At 38.7% G+C, this 19,937-nt stretch overlaps 1 protein-coding gene and 1 long non-coding RNA gene across 2 annotated transcripts; both read left to right on the forward strand.

Annotated features, from left to right (window-relative positions):
- The first annotated feature begins 5,222 nt into the window (after window positions 1-5,222).
- LOC122639297 lies at window positions 5,223-7,152 on the forward strand. Its single transcript, XR_006329493.1, has 3 exons — window positions 5,223-5,319; window positions 5,513-5,556; window positions 7,140-7,152. It is a non-coding gene; the product is annotated as an uncharacterized LOC122639297 (long non-coding RNA).
- Window positions 7,153-7,334: 182 nt separating this feature from the next.
- Window positions 7,335-7,857, forward strand: LOC122638779 (L10-interacting MYB domain-containing protein-like). The gene is made up of 2 exons (XM_043831628.1): window positions 7,335-7,655; window positions 7,771-7,857. Exons 1-2 carry the CDS (start codon window positions 7,335-7,337, stop codon window positions 7,855-7,857), a joined length of 408 nt encoding a protein of 135 aa, XP_043687563.1.
- Window positions 7,858-19,937: the final 12,080 nt, after the last annotated feature.

The following is a 19,937-nucleotide window of genomic DNA, read 5'->3' on the forward strand; positions in this document are numbered from 1 at the left end:
ATTGTCCACAAAAATAATAAAATAGCGATGTCCAAGAAAGGAAATAGTAGGGGTTGGTCCCCAAATGTCACTAAAAATCAAATCAAGAGGACAATTGCTATGACTATTTGTTTCACGAAGAGTTAAACGGAAAGATTTTCCAATCTGGTAGGCGAAGCACAAGTGAGGCGATGAAGGAAGCTTGATATCACGAAGCATGAGTCGAAGAGAATGATCATTGGGATGGCCAAGCCGTTGATGCCAACGATCATAAGATGTGAGATGTGCAAGGTGGGTTGATGGAGGAGATGGCTAGATCGACGGTAGATAGTAGAGACCATTGTGACTAGGCCCCGTAAGCAGAATTTGATTGGATGTCGGATCCTTCACATTGAAATGAGAGGCATGAAATTCAAAAAAACATGTTATTGTCAGAAGTAAATTTATGAACATAAAGCAAAGAAGTAGTAAGAGATGGAACATGCAAAATATTAGAAAGAACTAAAGGACGAGAGGTGGAAGGGAGAGAGGCAAACCCAACATGTGAAATAGGGACATAATTACCATCACCAACCATGAGACTATTCTTACCATTGTACGGAGCATAAGAGGACAAAGACTGCATATCAGGCATTGCATGATGTGTAGTGCCAATATCGGGAAGCCAATGGTGAAGGCCGGATGGTATAGGTGCCGGTGGGGGTTAGGTGTAATGGGGCTGATTCGGTTGAGGGTAGTGGGGCTGATTCGGTTGGTAAGGGTATTGCATGGGTGGATTGGGCAGCAATGGGGGTTGATTTGCAGTTAGATAGGCGAAAGGTTGTGTGTATAACGAATTGGTAGAGGGGAAAGCAGGTTGGGTGGATTGGCCAAGCTGTTTGTTGCGATAATAGCACGTCAGGGCTTGATGATTGATCCGACCACAGATCGTACAAGGACTGTGGGCATAAGCATTAAAATGCCCAAATCCACTAGGGTCATTTGGAGCACCATGGCCTCCCCTACCACAACCATGACCAGTGGAAGAGCCACGGCCGTAAGGGTGAGAGGGAGGGCCACGAGATTGTTGAGCAATGTTGGCAATTGCATTGGCAGTTGGATCTGGCACGGCTTGGCGAGATGCAATGAGATACTCATGGCTGAGGAGCAGCCCATGAAGTTTAGTTTAGGAGATTGGTTCCCTGCAATCCATCACTGCAGAGACCACAGATTCAAACTCGGGACGCAGTGCACGAAAGATGTGTATGTTCAAATCCTCCGTGGGGAGGGGTTTGCCTGCAGCACTAAGCTCATCAGAAAGAGCCTTGGCCCAATGGAGAAACTGAGTGACATTCTCCTCGTGTTTTTGTACAAGGTTCTGAAGGGCCACATTGAGGGAGAGGATTCGTGTGGTAGAGGCAGAACTGAAGGCTGCATGAAGAGCATCCCATATTTCTTTATTTGTTTCACACCCAACGGCGAGAGGCATCTCTTCATCAGAAAGAGAAAAGATGATAATACTCATTATGGAAGCATCCTTTTCATGCCAGGCATCAACCTTGGTTGCATCAGTAGGGCATGGATTAGAACCATCAACATATCCATAAAGTCTTTGGCCTTTGAGGTAAGGGACTATTTGAGTCTTCCAATAAACATAATTTTTTTGTGCTAACTTATAAGATAGGATTTGACTAAGGGAGGGAGTATGAGATGGAGAGGAGGGAGGAGAGGCCATGGCCAAAGAAATTCGTTGGGGAGGGAGGGGGGATCGATTTTTGTCCTTTGGAGCTTAGTGGCTCATGATACCATATTGGATTGTAAATTTGATATTATTGCCTTAAGCTTTGGAGATTACATGAGTGTACATATATATAGGTGAGGTGAAAGGAATCCACAAGATTGGAAACTCAATCACCATTACCATATAGAGAGAGATGTGATTGAAAGAATAATGGGATTGAGAGAGATTACATACAATAATAGAAAGATAAATAATGGTAAGATAGGATTGCATGGGATTGCATGGGATTGCATGAGATTGCATGTAATGATGGTAAGTGTAGGATTGCATGTAATAATGGTAGGTGCCAAGATGCAAGGTTGTTATGACTGATACGTTATAATTCCCCCTACCTGTTATTGTATTCAAAGTTATTATTCTATGTTAGGTAGTCATGGGATCATCTCCATGGTTGCCCATGGGAAATCAATCAAAAGAAAATTATGGTATAATAAAATTTCACTAAATCAATCTCTTTTTTTCATCCCATAAAAATTCGGGTAAAGACAAGAAGTAAAAGAACATCTCCTCCCATCACATGGAAAGAGATCAAGTCAGGTTTTCTTTCGCATCCCATGGATAACAAAAATATAATTAACCACTAAGGAAATAATCAGACTTGCTAACCTGTTGAGCCTCAAGTGTTGCTCTTCCTCCAGATAGTAGTTCTTCCTCTACCAAACACACCAGGTTAAACAAACTTGAACCTTCTTTGGTTTAGCCAAGGTTCTCCAAGTCAATCCAAGGATCTCTTCAAATCTTCAAGAAAATTATAGATTTCCAAAACCCTAACTCTCAAACAATAGAACCAGAACAAGGAGAGAGAAGAGATCAGGAGGAGGGAGAGAGCGAGAGAGAATGATATTAACCCAAGGGGAGGGAGAGAATTTGGCTAGCTATGTTGGCCGGCTCCCCCCCCCCTCCTTTGTGTTTATATATGTGACACTCTAAAGAGCCCCACTTAGTAATCCCAATGAGAGTCTGGCTCGCTCTCACCTTCTTGACTTGAACCTGTTTAAACCTAGTGTGCTTCTAATTGGTGAAGAAGCAGAATCTTAAAGGGAATAATAAATTAATTAATTATTTTCTATTTAATGGATAATTTAATTATTTCACCACATCCATTAAATTAAATTAACTAAATAATTAATTATTATATCCCAAAATTGCCCTTACATAATAATAACACATTTTGTACCAACCCTCTACTAATCAACATCATTATGGAATCTAGGGCATGTACAGTGCCAAATCTCATTCCATAGTACATGTCCATATCAGAGCGTCTGTGTACGTGATCAAAACTAGCAAAACACGATCAAACATTTTTAATCAAAACATACATATAATCTATCATTTTATGTGAAAATAAGTTTTGCAAAAACTATTTCCAAAATGATTCTAGATCTAGATTCTGATCCGACCATCTACAGATAATCTCTATCTTGATGTTCCTCAATTGGGTGGTGTAGACCATGGTGAGTAACTCTTCACAATTCTATGATTAGGCCATTTGGAATCAAATTTGGCTATTTACCTTTTGACTAGGGATTTAGCCTCGCCTTTTGGGTCCTAGGCCCTCATCCTAGGTGGCGACTCTTGACATGTATTTCCCATTCCCTGTCGCTGTCGGAGAAATTTTAGGTTATTGTACCTACAACGATTTGTTTGATCAGACTTCTTGTGAGGCTGGATTGAACTCTGTTATATTAACCAATAATCAGTTTAGTTTTGTGGCTATGAATCTTAAGGGTATAGGAGGTAGGGTTCAAACAAAGGCAAGGGGATTGCTCCAAGATCTCTAAGGAGTAGTGTTATTGGGGTGCAAATCCATAAAAATGTGGACATATTCTCGAGAGTTGGTTATGTTTTTTATAAATTAGAAACAAACAAAAAACATTGAATGTTTGTTAGGTGGTTTTCATTATAAGAGAACCCCCTTTAGTTCATCAGGTTGATAATGGTGCTTTCTGACAGAATTGGAGCCCTCCGCCCCCATTTTCCTCAAATTGAACTCCGACATAGCGCTCCCAATTGATTCTACAGCAGGGGGGATTGGGTATATTATTCGCGATCAATTGGGCTCCCCTATTCTTGCCACGGTACCTAAACCAATCACTTGCTCAGATTGCCTTTCTAGAGAAGCTGAAGCCTTGAGAGCAGGATTAGTTGAGGCCGCTAACCTTCATATTTCTTAGGTTATGATGGAATCTAACAACTCCCTCATTGGCTTCCTTAATGATCCTTTCCTCCCCCTCCCCTATCTTGAGAGACATTGTATCTGATATCCGTGCACTCGCAGATTCCTTCTCTCAATGTTCCTTCTCCCACATTTCTAGAGATGCTAACTCCTTAGCAGACACTCCAGCTAGGATGGCCTTGTCCAAAGCATGTAAGACAACCTGGCCACTTTCTACTCCCTGGCTTCATCACCTACGTACTGAAGAAGCCTTGTGCTATTCACGCAATCAATAAATTTTCTTCTTACCAAAAAAAAAAAAAAAACTTGGAAGGTACAATTAGATGGTTGTATATATTTAGCAAGACACTCTCTCCCATTGGCCCAGACACTAATGTAGAGACCATGCGACCAAGCAGAGATCTCTTGTTTTATTACCATTAAAATACACATACCCCTCCCCCCCCCTATAATGCACCCAATATTCCTCATGCCCCCCTAAGGTTCTGACAAGTCCACAGGCACCCCCTGAAAATTCAACGTAGCACCTCTACTTTTCAACCAAAAGCCACTTAAGTCCATTTTAGGCATTAAATGCTAAAAACTGACCAAACTACCCTTTCTTCTATCTTTTCTAAAATTTGAAAAGATCTAATTGCCCTGACCTATTTGTTCATTATTTGGAAAGACCTTTTTACCCTAATCTAATTTGAAAATACCCTTTTCCCCTTTCCCTTTTGTGATCGAACTCCCTCAACCCTAATTTCCCTTTCCCTTTCTGATCCGATCTTCAAACCCCTCCTGCAACCATTCTTCTGCTATGAACTCTAAATTTATGTCGAATTCGACTGGAGGCCTTACGACCCAGATGAAATTCCCTGAGAGTGAAGCTCCCTCATCATCCTATCCTGCAAATTGATCATAAATTGCGTGACCTTGTGACTGTAGTAACTAAAAGAGATTTACACAATAATGGTGGACCTGATCCTGATGGTGATAGAAATCCAAACTTCCACCATGAATTGAATTAATGGCACAGAAAATCAGGAAGAAATGCTAAAGAGATTCAGTTCAAAGCACAACTGCTAGGGTAATATTCCTTTGGAATCAAACTTCGAAACCTTCTCTTTTTCCCTCCTACTTGATGTCTCTACCCCTCGACTCTCCCATTATAAATACCCATTCTCTTCAATCTCCAATTCCATCAGATAATACCTTGTGACTCTTTGGATATTCTTTGTAATCATTTTCTTGTCTTCAACAATGGCTGAAATTGTGGTGGTTTTTGATTTTGACAAAACGATTATCAACTGTAATAGCGATAATTGGGTGGTCGACGATTTGGGTTTTACCCCAGATGTTCAATGAGCTTTTGCCTACAATGCCTTGGAACTCTCTCATGGTTTGTTTCAGCTTTCCTTATTTTTAAGTTGTTTTTTTTCTGGGTTTTTTGCTGTTTTGAAAGCTTTTCCCACCCATTTTGATATTGTTCTTGGTCACTGCATTCTAATAGAATTTTTTTCATTCTTCCCTGATGTTTCGATTCAATAAATTTCAACAGGCTTAATTGCTTCTTGGGCTGTTGAAATTTGCAGGATAGGATGATGAGGGAGCTTCACTCTCAGGGGATTTCTTTTGGGTCGTAAAGCCTTCGTTCGAATTTGACATAAATTTAGAGTTCACAACAGAAGAATGGTTGCTGGAGGGGTTTGAAGATCGGATCAAAAAGGGAAAGGGCAATTAGGGTTGAGGGAGTTTGATCGTGAAAGGGAAAGGGGAAAAAGGTATTTTCAAATTAGGTTAGGGAAAAAAGGTCTTTCCAAATAATGAACAAATAGGTCAGGGCAATTAGGTCTTTTCAAATTTTAGAAAAGATGGAAGAAAGGGTAGTTTGGTCAGTTTTTAGCATTTAGAACCCGTTTGGTAACACTTTTGTTTCTTGTTTTTGGCTTTTTTCTATGCTACTGGCACAGAAAAACGGAATCTACCATTTGGGTGCACCGGTCTATTTTTATGTGCCAATAAAACAAACTGACCAAAAAAAACACAAAAAACTCCTACTTACGAAACAAGGAAAACCTTGTTTCTTCACTTTTGAAATAGTTTGATTGAAACAAAAAAAAGAGGTTAGCAATAGTTGTGCTCAATAAAAAAAGAGGTCTCCACTTCTCACTCTCACATCTCCATCGAACTCGGGTAAGCCCAAAACTTCATCTTCTTCTTCTTCCTTTGCCCTAACCTAATTTTTTTCTTGCTGATTTATGAGATCTATCCTCTACCCTTTGATTTTGCAGAAACCCCATTGATCGTAAGCCCTAACTTCATCTTTTGTCTTCTTCTTCCTCTGCTATAGATCAAATCACCAGGTATGTCTGTCTATTTCTTCTCTTTTTCTATATATTTTTTTTTTTGGATTTCTGCATGTGCTTGAAATCTCAAAAACCCAATACTCGACGGACGACGAAATAATTCTGGCGATCCAAATGACGTCCATCATCACCCAAAATGATGTTTTCAAGCTCGATTATGAAAACCCCAAAATCCCTGAGGTTTCTGGTAGAGAACTCAAAACTCGCAATCTTCCTCTATTGATGCCATTTATCGCCATTAATATTAAAGATACCATGACCAAATAGATCTTCTAAGATTTCATAGTTTTGGAATCCCTTGCTGTATTTTCCAAAGTTGGTTCTGAGTAATTTGTTCGACGTTTCGAGGGTCTGTTGTGAAGAGGTCACTATTGGATGGACCGAGGAGACGAAAAATTTTATACTTGCGGGCAGCATCGGTGTAGTGATCGTAGACTCTGTTGAAATAGAGTAGCAAGTGGAAGACGATGCCCATTACAGGAGCATACTGAGGGTGCTTCAGTGATTTACCCATGAAGAGGTTTTATCTTCACTATTGCCGATAATAACTCCATCTCTGCAAGTAACTGATAGAGAAAAATCTCATAAATGGTAGGGAGCAAGGGAGAAATTCATGACATCAGCAAAACACATCTTTTGAATCATGGATTAGATTTCATAAATAGTATGGGCTATAAATATCATTTTTTTTGGGTATTGGATCTAGTATGGATGCCGATTGAACCCCAAGTATCAGCCCATACCAGTTCGCATGATGTGATCCAAATCGAATCGAATCGGCCAATCCGATTGTGTCTTAACTCTTGTCTCCCTCCCATGAAATGTCATATCTGTCCTTCTATTGTGGGAGGAGACAGATAGAAGAATATGAAATCACCCATTTGGTTGAACAAATCTTTGTTTTTAAAGATTGCTCATGAATTCTTTGTTGAACTGAGTCTGAATTCTCCTATTGTCTTGTAAACCATTTCTTACTGATTTTGACCTTAATTTGGTATGATAGTACATATGAAGAATACAATGTGAACATTTGTTATTTACAAGACATATGGCTAGTGGTAGCATTGACAATGTCAAATGGACACAAGTTGAGTTAAAAATTTTCACTGAATTCATGATTGATAATGTGAAACGCGGGAATAAGACTGCTAGTATGTTCAAAAAAACTGGTTGGAATGACATCAAAGCCCGTATGGAGAATTATCTGGGGCGTGTCATTTCGAAGGAACAATTGCGTAACAAGATTTACAAACAGCGGACAGAATACAGTAACTTCAAGAAGCTACTGGATACAACGGGTTTTGGTTGGAATTCTACAACCAGGACAGCCACAGTTGATGATGAGTTAGCCTGGGATAGAGCAATACAGGTAAACATATATAGACATTATTTACGAAAAATTTGGATATAAATAATCATCTACAGTATTAATTAATTATAATTAATTATGTAATTAATCTTATTATTGTTATTATATTTTTCAGGCAAATCCAACATGGTCTAAATTTAAGAAAAATGGATTATCCTACTGGCCAGAGTTGTGTATCATCTTTGGAGACTCGTATGCATGAGGGAACATAGAATCGTGGTTGCACGATCCTATTATTGACATGACAGAGGGTAATGAAGATAATATCGATAGAGTGTATACACCTCCCCCCACTGAGAGATTCCATGATGATATAGATGGTTCTGAGGAAAACGAGAACTCAAACAAAAAAGCCCGTGATAGTACACCGCCAGCCCGTAGGAAAAAGAGTCTGACTGGAGATGCAGTAACTTCATTGAACCAACTTGGTAAATATATGAATTGAAAAATGGAGAAAGCGACGAGTACTTCTGCCACATCTCCAATTCGACGTGCTCGTGCTACATCAGAATATAGTGCTAGTGCTTGTCAAGCTATACTGGACAGCATTGATGATGTTCCTAAGGACCAGTACATAAAGGCTATTCATCGTATGTGTGTTGATCCAGTATGGAGGAAGATCTTTAGAACAGCTAAACCTGAAAAAAAGGGCTTAGATACTTGATGGTTTAAAGTAGTGCCTGTAGCTTTGCAGATGATGTTTTATTTGATACTATTTGAACAAGTGTGTTTGTCTTTTTAATTTTTTTATTTCGTACTTAGATTTATGTTTGAATGTTGGGATTGTTTAAGTTTTACTATATTTACCTTGTTTGTGGTATGACACTGACTATTATGTTTTAATATCTCTTAATTTTATAGTTATTTATTTTTGTTGCAGTTATGTCCAAGGTTCGAAAACTCGGATCTCTGTGGCATCTCGGCCAGGCCAGAAACTGAGTCAAGCTGAGATCTCGGCGAGTTGCTGCATTTTTTTTTTTTGGACCCGGACCCCCAACTCGGTGGGTTGTACACATATTTTGGGTCTGAAACTTGGTATCCATCCTATATCAGGCCATTTAAACACAATGGCATGCCCAGATTTGCCAAAAAATAAGTCCAAATATGAGTTTCACTTTGGACCATAGGTTGGTAGGCGACGAGTCGTATTAAAACAACCTAATCTACATATAATTTAGTAAAACATAGCAAATTAGCAATCAAAACATTCTAGTTAGTATACATCAGTCAAAACATTCAAATAAAATGTGCATTACATCAATGTTCACTTAATTTGTTTCATAAAATGAGATTGAATAAGAAATTCTTCCCCATATCGATCCACATAGAATTCCCATGTCATGGAATTGCTATAGTGTTGCAGATAGTGTGACACAACTTTCATATAAGTCTTCTGATCAACATATACCAATCTCCCTATCTTAGGGTACATGGGAGGCTATTGGTATGAGGTGTAAGATCCACTGCTACTATCATATTGAGTTTAAGGCATATATGGCTGATTTGGGACTGGGAATGTGTACCCAATACCTGACCTAGAGCTTTGACTGTCATACTCAGTTGCTAACTGCCCATACTGACCATAGGCACTATAATCAGAACCAGTGCTCTGCTGGCCATAGTTATAGCCATGATGATGCTGAGATGATTGCCATGGCTGATGCTCACTAATAGTATCTATACTCATGCTTCCGAAACTTGTAAGCATGGTGTTCATACTATTGTTGTCCTCCTCCTGAGCATATGACTGATGTGAGTGTTTGTGACCCTTCTTTCTGTTGTATGTTTTAGGGTAACCACCATGGTCATGATCTTGAGTGGCATGCGTAAACTGAGACTCACCAGTAAAATGCATTGGGTCCCCCTGCATTCCCACATCATGCTCGTACTGCTCGCCCATCCCCTCATGACGATCATCATAATAACCGCCACTCCACATGCCACTAGCAACAGCAGCCTCACCACCACAACCACCACCACCACCACCAGCATCACCATCACCATCACCATCACCATCACTAGCATCACCAGTGTCATCACCACCACCATCATCATTAGCAGCAGGACTTCCTACAACAGGCTCAAAAGGTTTCGGTGAATCTGTATGTGCATGCCCCTCTTGCATCGACATATATTCATCAACATCAGTGCCGATTACAGACGCAATGGTGGGGTCGGGCCTACCCCCAGGCTGATCCATATCCAGTATACCATGATCCCTCATCCACTAGAATATGGGATCCTCATCGTCATCAGAGTCCTCTTGAAAAATGTTGGACAGTTCAATGGGTTCTTTATCATTGGCCTCAATTCCTTCACGTATGTGTCTCATCCATAATCTCATATTGTAGTGAACATACACAAGTTGCTCCAGTTGTTCGCTACCCAACCTGTTTCACCTCTTTGAATGTATCAATGAGAATGTACTCCAGTTGCGCTCACATCCAGAGGATGAACAAGTTTGTGAGAGCACTCTCACTGCTACCTTCCTCAGGTTGGGTGAACTTGTATCATAAAGCACCCACCAGTCGGCTGCATTACAAATATAGAATAGTAAGAATATGTACATTCTAAAGAGATAAAATTATAATTCATAAATGTAATATCATGCCACCTACCAGGGTCTGACTTTTATCTACCCTCCACTGCAGCTTGTCGACCGAAACTTGCTGAGGCCTCTCTGAATTATTTGATCTATTTTTAATTTGAAGCATTAGTATTTCCTATTTAGTAATTACATTCATAAACTAACTACCAAAATACCAAAGTCCCATACTCTCACCTCATCATTGCAAGCAGCTTGTGTCTTTGGATGGGGCTCCAACTTCTGAGTAACAGCTTGAACTACCTCTAACAATTCTATGTCTAGCCCAAGATCATGGGAGTAGTGATACTTTGGATTCAAATAGTATACTGGTAAAGTAAACACCACAAATATGATTTGTTAGTGACTTAATGCCTTTAGGGTTTTGAATATGTAAATGTAAAAAAGTTATAACATTTAAAGTATAAAGTATGTTGAACTCACCAGCTTTATGCAATGGATGACTCAAGTGCTTCTCCCACTGCTCATCAATGATGTTAGTGTAGGACTTTGCACTTCGAGGTATAGCAGCTCTAACCATTTGCTTCATTTGTTGGATGGCAGCATAAATGTGGCCCAAAGTAGCCTTCTTCTTTGTATCAACCATCTTCAGTACTGCCACCACTGGCTCTAAAATGCCAACCACTTTCCCCAAGTCCTTCCAAAATCCATCATTTACAATGGTCTGTTGTGCTGCATTTGCTTCTTCTGACTTAGAACCTTGCCAACCAAACCATTCATGACTTGCAAACATACACCTTAGACCTATCGCCTTACTCTGAAAGCTCTTCAATGCAATGTAATTGGTGGCAAATTGAGTGACACCAGGCCTCACTAAATCTCCATTGCATTTCTCCCTCATCAAGGCTAAAGCATAAGAATGGTTGTACACAAAAGTTGTCACTTGTCTTGCCCTATTTACCACACCCGCCACCAAAGTCTTTTTCCCCAAGTCCTTTTGTATTAAATCAATAGAATGGGCTGCACATGGGGTCCAAAAGAGCCAGATCCTCTTACTCTTCTTATTCATCAACTTCTCTCTAGCCTTTTTATAGTTGGAACCGTTATCTGTCACAATTTGGATAACGTTCCTTGGTCCTACCTCCTCCACCACTTGCTTCAACTCCTTATACAAGTATGATGCATCCTTTATATGCTTTGATGCATCGATAGACTTCAAGAATATAGTCTTTCCATTGCAACTCACCATGAAATTTATGATGGACAGCCTAGTAGGTCCAGTCCAACCATCAGCCATAAGAGTAACCCCATATGTCTCCCACATTGGCTTCAAACCATCAATGTATTCTTTTAGCTCCTCTACCTCCTGAGGCAAATATACATTATATAATACAAATGGTGAAGGTCCCTTCCATCCTGCACCAGCCCTCCCTACAGCATCAAGGAATGCATTATAGTATGTTCCTTGTGCTACATTGGCTGGAATGCCATGGTAAGCATGAACTTGCTGAAGGCTTTTCGTGCTTCCTCTTGTTTACCATCAAATACTTGTGGGATGGTTGGCTGGTAGGCATCTTGTTGCCTAAAAGTTGTAGGATCCTGCTCAAAAATGGGTTCTGGACCTTGTACTCGTGGTCGGGTTTGGGGTCGTGGTATATTTCTTGTCCCAGTGTTTCTCCTCCTCTCATCTTCTTGCACTGGTACAGCTGAGCCAGAGCCACCAGCTCCTCTTGCTTGCTCATATGCTCTTATATTATCAAAATGAAAACTTTGTTTACTCTCAGCCAAAGTCTGCTGGTAAATTCTCCATTCAGCCTCTGATTGAAACTCACCAGGTAGAGGCCCAATGTCAGTATCATCTCCGCCACGGACCTCTACACCAGCCCTCTCTAATACTGCCTCATTAAACTCTTGTTGCATTCTTTCCCTCTCAGATTTTTTTAATCTTCCTCCTTTCAAATGTTGTGTCATTGCCACTTTTACTTGGATAGGAACATTTGGGCATGAGGAAACATCCTTGCCTGTACCACACAAGTGTTGCTTTAACCTGGTGGCTCCTCCAGATAGCAACTTCTCACAATAATTGCATTTGAACTTCTTTTTATCTACGGACATGGGGACTCCATGTTGCAATGCTATATCAGACATTGTATACAAAATGTCTTATGTTTTACACTGTTACATAAAAAAGCATGTATTAATAACCATGGATCACTTAAAGTAAGGTATTCAAGACTTAAAGTATGTTATTCATAACTCTTAAACGTAATGTCAAGCTACTAGAACTATGAAATAACTATCTCTTATTTATCCCCCTAACCCTAGTATTTATTTGTTAATTAAAAATAATATTTTGAATTTTTTTAAAAACTATTTATACCTTATAGTATAAGAAAAATATAATGTAATGATGAATTCGACACCATTTGAAGTTGAATATTATGTACATATGTTATACATAATTTTCCATAAGCAATAAGTATTTTTCCTTAATATTATATATATTTTTTTAATTTTTATAATATATTATTAAATCTGAAAAATAAAATAATTTTTTTAATGGGTGAAAAGAAAATTAATCCATGGGGCTGTAGAGCATCCCAAGTAGTTTAACATATATCAAAATCATTTTTCAAACAATCACTATTTATCCTATTTTTTTCTTTTTTTTTTTCAAATAAATCATTTATTTTTTCAAAAATTATAATAAATAATTTATTAACTGAAAAAAAAATCAGACTCCATCAAGTGATAGATCGGACAAAGATGTTCAACATATATTAAAACCACATGAATCTAACAAGGATTACAAGAAAAAATAGATTTGGGAAAAAAATAGAAAATACCTTTGAAATCTTGCAAATAGGTGATGATGCTCCAAATTGGCACTTGAATCTTTACTTTGGCACTTCAATCTTACTCCAAACAGTGCATTCCAGCCAAGAATCGAAAGAAAGAAGAAGAAATTTGAAGGAGATGTGTTTTTCCCCTTGGTTTAGAGCCTATCGAGTTCTGTCCCTGCTCTTTCTTACGTTGGAAATGGGTTTTTGGGTGAAAAATGGGCTGAATACAAGTAAATAGCACTTTTGGGCCCAACCGAGATCTCACTGAGATCTCGATATCTCGCCGAGATCTTGGCGAGATATTTCTTTTTTTGTATTGAAAAGAACTTGTTTTTGAGCCCTGAGATCTCGTCGAGATCTCGACCGAGAAATTGCACTCCTAGGAACCGACTGTTAACTCGACTCGGTAAAACCTAAAACCGAGATCTCGCTAGTTCTCGATCCTTGGTTATGTCAATATCTTCAGATAATTTAGATGATTCATCCAGTGATGAAGATATCGTACTTTTTCATGCAATTTCATTGTTGAGTATGTTGCTTCGTGATAGGGAACCTTGTAGAACTAGTATATACCAAGGTTCTGTGTTGGTCAATGAGATGTTGAATGGGCACCCAACCGTATGTTATGAAGAATTTAGGATGGAGAAGCATATTTTTGAAAACCTATGTTCATGGGTGACTCATAGGGGTTGGTTGGAGGACACACGTTATATACGTGTTGATGAACAAATTGCAATGTTCCTTTGGATAGTTGGTAAAGGTGTAAGCATTAGGGATGTACAGAATAAGTTCCAACACTCGGGACAAACAATTAGTCGCATTTTCTAAAATGTATTGATTGCAATGCGGAAGATGGCTAAGGAGAAGATCAAACCGACAATTTTCAATCAAATACCCAAAGAGATTGAACAGAATCCCAAATACTATCCGTACTTTAAGGTAAACTTGGATAATATATATATGCTCAAATTTCAGACATTGTCTATTATATTGATATGTAATTTTTTTTTTTCACTTTTTCATTTTGCTTTTGTCTTAGGATTGCATTGGTACCATAGATGGTACTCACATTCATGCGATAGTCCCACAGAGAGATCAAATCCGATATAGAAATCAGAACTAGTATATACCAGGTTCTGTGTTGGTCAATGAGATGTTGAATGGGCACCCAACCGTATGTTATGAAGAATTTAGGATGGAGAAGCATGTTTTTGAAAACCTATGTTCATGGGTGACTCATAGGGGTTGGTTGGAGGACACACGTTATATACATGTTGATGAACAAATTACAATGTTCCTTTGGATAGTTGGTAAAGATGTAAGCAATATGGATGTACAGAATAAGTTTCAACACTTGGGAGAAACAATTAGCCGCATTTTTTAAAATGTATTGATTGCAATGTGGAAGTTGGCTAAGGAGAAGATCAAACCGCCAAATTTCAATCGAGTACCCAAAGAGATTGAACAGAATCCCAAATACTATCCATACTTTAAGGTAAACTTGGATAGTATATATATGCTCAAATCCCAGACATTGTCTATTATATAGATATGTAACTTTTTTTTCACCTTTTCATTTTACTTTTGTCTTAGGATTGCATTAGTGCCATAGATGGTACTCACATTCATGCAATAGTCCCACGGAGAGATCAAATCCGATATAGAAATCGGAAGGGGATCACTACACAAAATGTGATGTGTATATGTAGTTTTGACATGCGATTCACATTTGTGTATACGGGATGGGAAGGAAGTGCGAATGATTGTAGTGTTTAAAGTAGCAAGAAGCAATCTAGATTTGAGATTTCCTCATCCACCTCCAGGTATTTTTTAGGAACCATTTCAATCATACACAATACATTTGTGTACATTGTGTAATAATATAAACACTTCTACTTGTAGGAAAATATTATGTTGTCCATTCCGGATATGCAAGTCATCTAACACCATTTAGAGGTGACAGATACCATTTATCAGACTACAGAGGGAACAGGAGAAGACCAACAACAGCAAATGAATTATTCAATTATAGGCATTCATCTCTTAGGAATGTCATTGAACGTACATTTGGAGTATTGAAGAATAAATTCAAGTTGTTAAGACAAATAAATGGTTACTCCTTGCAAGACCAAGCTCACATTGTGCTAGCATGTTGTGGACTTCATAACTTCATCAGAGATGAGCATACTGTATATGAAGATTTAATGAGACTAAGTGATGACCTAACAGAGGTAGATCCTGATGATCTTAACCCCACTCATGACTATGTCCCTTCAGTATCATAGACAAATCAACATTACCGGGCTAGAGAGATTAATGAAACTAGGCTTCGAACTGCTAATGTACTAGTAATGGAAGTTGGAATGTCACAGTTAGTAGATAGATGATTGCCTTATGTAATAGGAAGTTTAACAATTCTTTCTATGGTTGTGATCACTTTTTTTTTTTTATTATTTTGTCTTAATCATGGGAGTTTATTTTTCATTTCAATATTAACTTTGGAGTTTATTTTATCAGTTCAATATGCTGTATTTATCTTTAATATTATATAGTTTATTTTAATATGATACAATATATACAGATGACTTCTAAAGTGCCATCACACGCATTAGCAAAATGCGAAATATGCAGTAATGATTGTGTTATTTATAAAACAAAGCAAGGGAAGAATAAGGGAAGAGACTTTTTCAAATGTCCAAGGCGCTGTGATTTTTTCATGTGGCTTTAGATTTTGTAAATGTGGAGAAGTCAATGTAAGGTTCGAACTGCAAAAACAATTCCAAATAATGGAAGATGGTTTTGGTGTTGTCCTAAATCGGATGAGGTAATGTTTATTGTCCTTCTTAATAAGTAAACTTCATTAATCTACTTACATATATATTCAACTATGTTAATCATGTTTAATTTTTCAACAGGCTAACAACCGTGAGTGTGGTATATTTGTATAGATAGATGAGGCAACACCTAGCTCTTCCATATAGCATACTCCTCCTACGTCACCATGTTCGGAAACATTAACATCTATGCTTCCTTCCCCTGCATCATATTATATAGAAAGATATCTTGAAGGTAAAATTAAAGGGACAGAGGATCATATGAAGAGCTTGAAAGATGTTCTCAATGCAATGAAGAAGTTAGAGCTAAGCGAGAAAGAAGATTGATGCAATTTATGTGATTTTATAATAAATTGAAAATACTGTTTGAGGATTTGGAATATCGTAATTTTAAAAATGATGTTTTTTTTTTTCTGAGGCTTTAAATTTTTGTATGTAATGCACCTCCGGATATTATCATCATGGTGGATGTTTTCATTTTAATTTTAAGCAAGTTTAGTCAAGTAATGCCATTCTGTAATAATTCATTAATTTGGTAAAAGGTGTTTCAGAACAGATTTTACCAAACGGATTTGTATTGTTTTTCTGTTCTATAAACGTTTCTGGAACAAGTTTACCAAACACCATTTTAGAGCCCAGAAACATAAAATGATAAAGGTAAAAAACACCTGTTCTGGAACAGAAGTGTTACCAAGCGGGCTCTTAATACCTTAAATGGACTTAAGTAGCTTTAGGTTGAAAAGTAAAGGTGATGCGTAGAATTTTCAGGGGTTGCATGTGGACTTATCAGAAACATAGGGGGGCATGAGGAATATTGGGTGCATTATAGGGGTACATGTATTTTACCCTTAAAAAAAAAAGGGGTTAAATACGCATACCCCCCTAAGTGGACCAAATATGGCACATGCACCCCTAATTTTCTAACAATTCCACTTGGACCCCCCAAAATTCTTGTATACACCCCTACTTTACAACATAAGGCCATTTCAGTCCATTCCGTTAATTTCAAATAGAAGCTACTAATAGGATTAAGTTAACGTACAATTGTACCCTTTACCAATTAGCCCTCAAGTTGTTAAACCAAAAACAAGAAAAGTAAAAATGTAAAATACGCAAAACACCCTCCCTTCTCTTTTTTCCCTTTCTTCCTTTCTCTTTCTCACTTTCCCTTTCGCGATCTGTACTGTAAAACCTACCTGGAGCTCAGCAGTGGCGCCCCCCCCCCCCTTTTCATCTTCTCCGTTCATTCAAATTAGTAGAAGTTTAGAGTTCGGCGGCACTGCTACTCGTTGGAGATGACGACGATGCAAGCCTTTCGCAATCGAAGAACAGGGACATTCCCGTATCCCTAAACCTTACCTGGAGTTTAGTGGTGCCCCCCTTTCATCTTCTTCGATCTGTCAAATTGGTGGAGGTTTGGAGTTCGGCGGCACTGCTACTTGCCGGAGTGTACCCAAGCGCAAGTAAGTATCTTGATAAATAAAGGAGAAGGAAGAAGAACAAGAATAAGGGTAGGAGTAGATTTCTCTCTTTGCCTCGACATTCTCAGTGTGCTTATACTGCAATTTGAGAAACATAATGCAAAATATCTTCTTTGGTTTATTTTTATTTTTGTACAAACCATCCTCATTTGGGTCTTTGTGAACTTATTATTGTTAAGGCTTTGATGTTTGGGGCTTAGCTATGGTCATTGGGTTTCTTGGATGACTTACTAATTGCAATTTGTCTTGTTAACATGCTCCAATTTTTGGAGTGATGAATGCGAAGGGAAATCTCCTACTAAAGATGATCAACAGATTTTTCTTAGAAGGGAAGAGCACTCAGGGTTATAAACCTTGAGTATGTGGTTCGAATCCACCTAGTACTCTCTAGGGGTAACCAAATTATAACAGGGAAAGTCTTACATTTTTTTTTTGTTTTCTCATTATATGTAGATCAAAAGGGATCAACTTAGAAGCAATGGTTTTTCCCCTTACCCCGTCAGGACCATCATCCTCTAATTCTCCAACTTCTTATTGCACACTCTACCGCTTCCTACCGGCCGATGTCAACAATACCATTGCCACCAAAGCCATTGTAAGTCATAGTCTCACTACCTTCCATCAACTCCTAGGTTTAGTTATCCGCAAAAATGGAATCCAATATGACTTCCTCCATTGCCACCCAGACTTCCCATTCCTTACCCCCTATATCATTGATAAAGAGTTTATCTTTGAAAAGAAATATCTCTGCCTATTTTGGCATTTTCTATCAGTCTTTAGGATCACCATTGGATTTCATATTAATGATACTTACAACTACCTTAGCCGCCTCACCGAAGGCCTTGTCCAACCAAACTAGCAACATTTTGGCACTTTCCTCTCTTACTTTGGATCTCCGACATATTGGTTAACATTCCTTACTCCCCACTTCAACTCTCATCTAAATTCGTTCATTAACCTTGTGTTCTATAGGCCCCCTTCTCTCCTTCTCCACCCTAACTTTTACCGCACTGTCTAATATACCCCCTCCTTTGAAGTGTTATCTGTTTTAGAGTATCACCTGATCAAAAATTGAAATGACCATTCCAAAGAATGGATGAACCAGATGCTCCACATGTGCCAACTGAATAATGGTAGCCCAACTATAGTCCTTGCATGCTTACTCTATTCCAGCATGGGATCTACAAAACACTCTTCAAAATCCACGGCTAGACCATATCATCAAAGAAAACTATTATTGTGGCTTCCTCTTATTAGAGTTCGAACATCTTGGAGGAAGCAAGACCAGTTCGTCTGACGAGGATGACTGGTGATTACTATGGGTCCCACAAAGATGGAGGTATTACTTATGTTTACAGCATTTTCATTCCATGTTTAATTACTATCTCATATGTCATTTATTTCTTAACTTTGTACATGAAGAAAATCAATGATCTTAACAAGTGAAGTAGCATGGGAGGAGGGCATGAGATGGGGGTAATGGGCTTCTTATGCAATGTGGACCAGCAGATCGCAATGTACCAAGCTTAGCAGTTGAAGAAGCAGAGAAGAAGAAGAAGCAGAAAAGCAAAAGAAGCAGAGAAGGAGCAGAGAAGGAGTAGAGAAGGAGCAGAGAAGAAACAGAGAAGGAGAAGAGAAGAAAAAGAAGCAGAGAAGGAGCAGCGAAGAAGAAGGAACAGAGAAGGAGGAGCAGAGAAGGAGTAGAGAAGGAGCAGAGAAGAAACAGAGAAGGAGAAGAGAAGAAAAAGAAGCAGAGAAGGAGCAGCGAAGAAGGAGGAACAGAGAAGGAGGAGCAGAGAAGATACAGAGAAGAAACAGAGAAGTTACCTGGACAGGTGGTCGTTGCCGGAGCAAGAAGTGTTTGCCAGAGAAGAAAATCGTCATGGAGCTCCTGCACTCTTCGTTTTTGGTTTCTCTCTCCAACTAGGTATGCAACGGTCATATTGGTTTGGTTGGGTTTTAATACAAGTAGGGTAGGGCAAAATAGTCTTTTCACTTATGAACAAATATGTGAGGGCAATAAGGTGTTTTCAACATATAAGAGTGGTAAGATGAAGGGTTAGTTTGGTCAACAAAAAAAAGTTTTTAGCAGTTTCCGTTTAAAATTAACGGAATGGACTGAAATGACCTTATGTTGTAAAGTAGGGATGTATACTGAAATTTTGGGGGGTCCAGGTAGAATTGTCAAAAAATTAGTAGTGCATGTGTCATATTTGGTCCACTTAGGGAAGTATGCGTGTTTAACCCAAAAAAAAAAGTGTCTCAAGTTCCAATTCAATGGTCACACCGTGACTTAAATGCCTCATCATGGCCCAGGGAATTGGTATGAGTCATGCGGATCTTAGGCCTTCACTTATCTTTTCAGGAAGATAAGAGCCAAGAGGCAAGAAGAATGAGGGACTCGGGTTCAGTTTCGAGTTCGAGTTCGGGTTCGGTGTCGGTCTCGGGTTCGGGTAGAGAATCAACGAAAAAAATCAGCGGACAAGATACCATCTCTTCTCCTTATAAGCTGTCATCGCCACTCGCTTCATCTCACTCCCTCTCTTCCTCTCTCTCCAATCGCTTACAGGTTTGGAGCT

This window comes from Telopea speciosissima, chromosome 9 (genome assembly GCF_018873765.1).
Source record: "Telopea speciosissima isolate NSW1024214 ecotype Mountain lineage chromosome 9, Tspe_v1, whole genome shotgun sequence".
In the NCBI taxonomy this organism is placed as follows: Eukaryota; Viridiplantae; Streptophyta; class Magnoliopsida; order Proteales; family Proteaceae; genus Telopea; species Telopea speciosissima.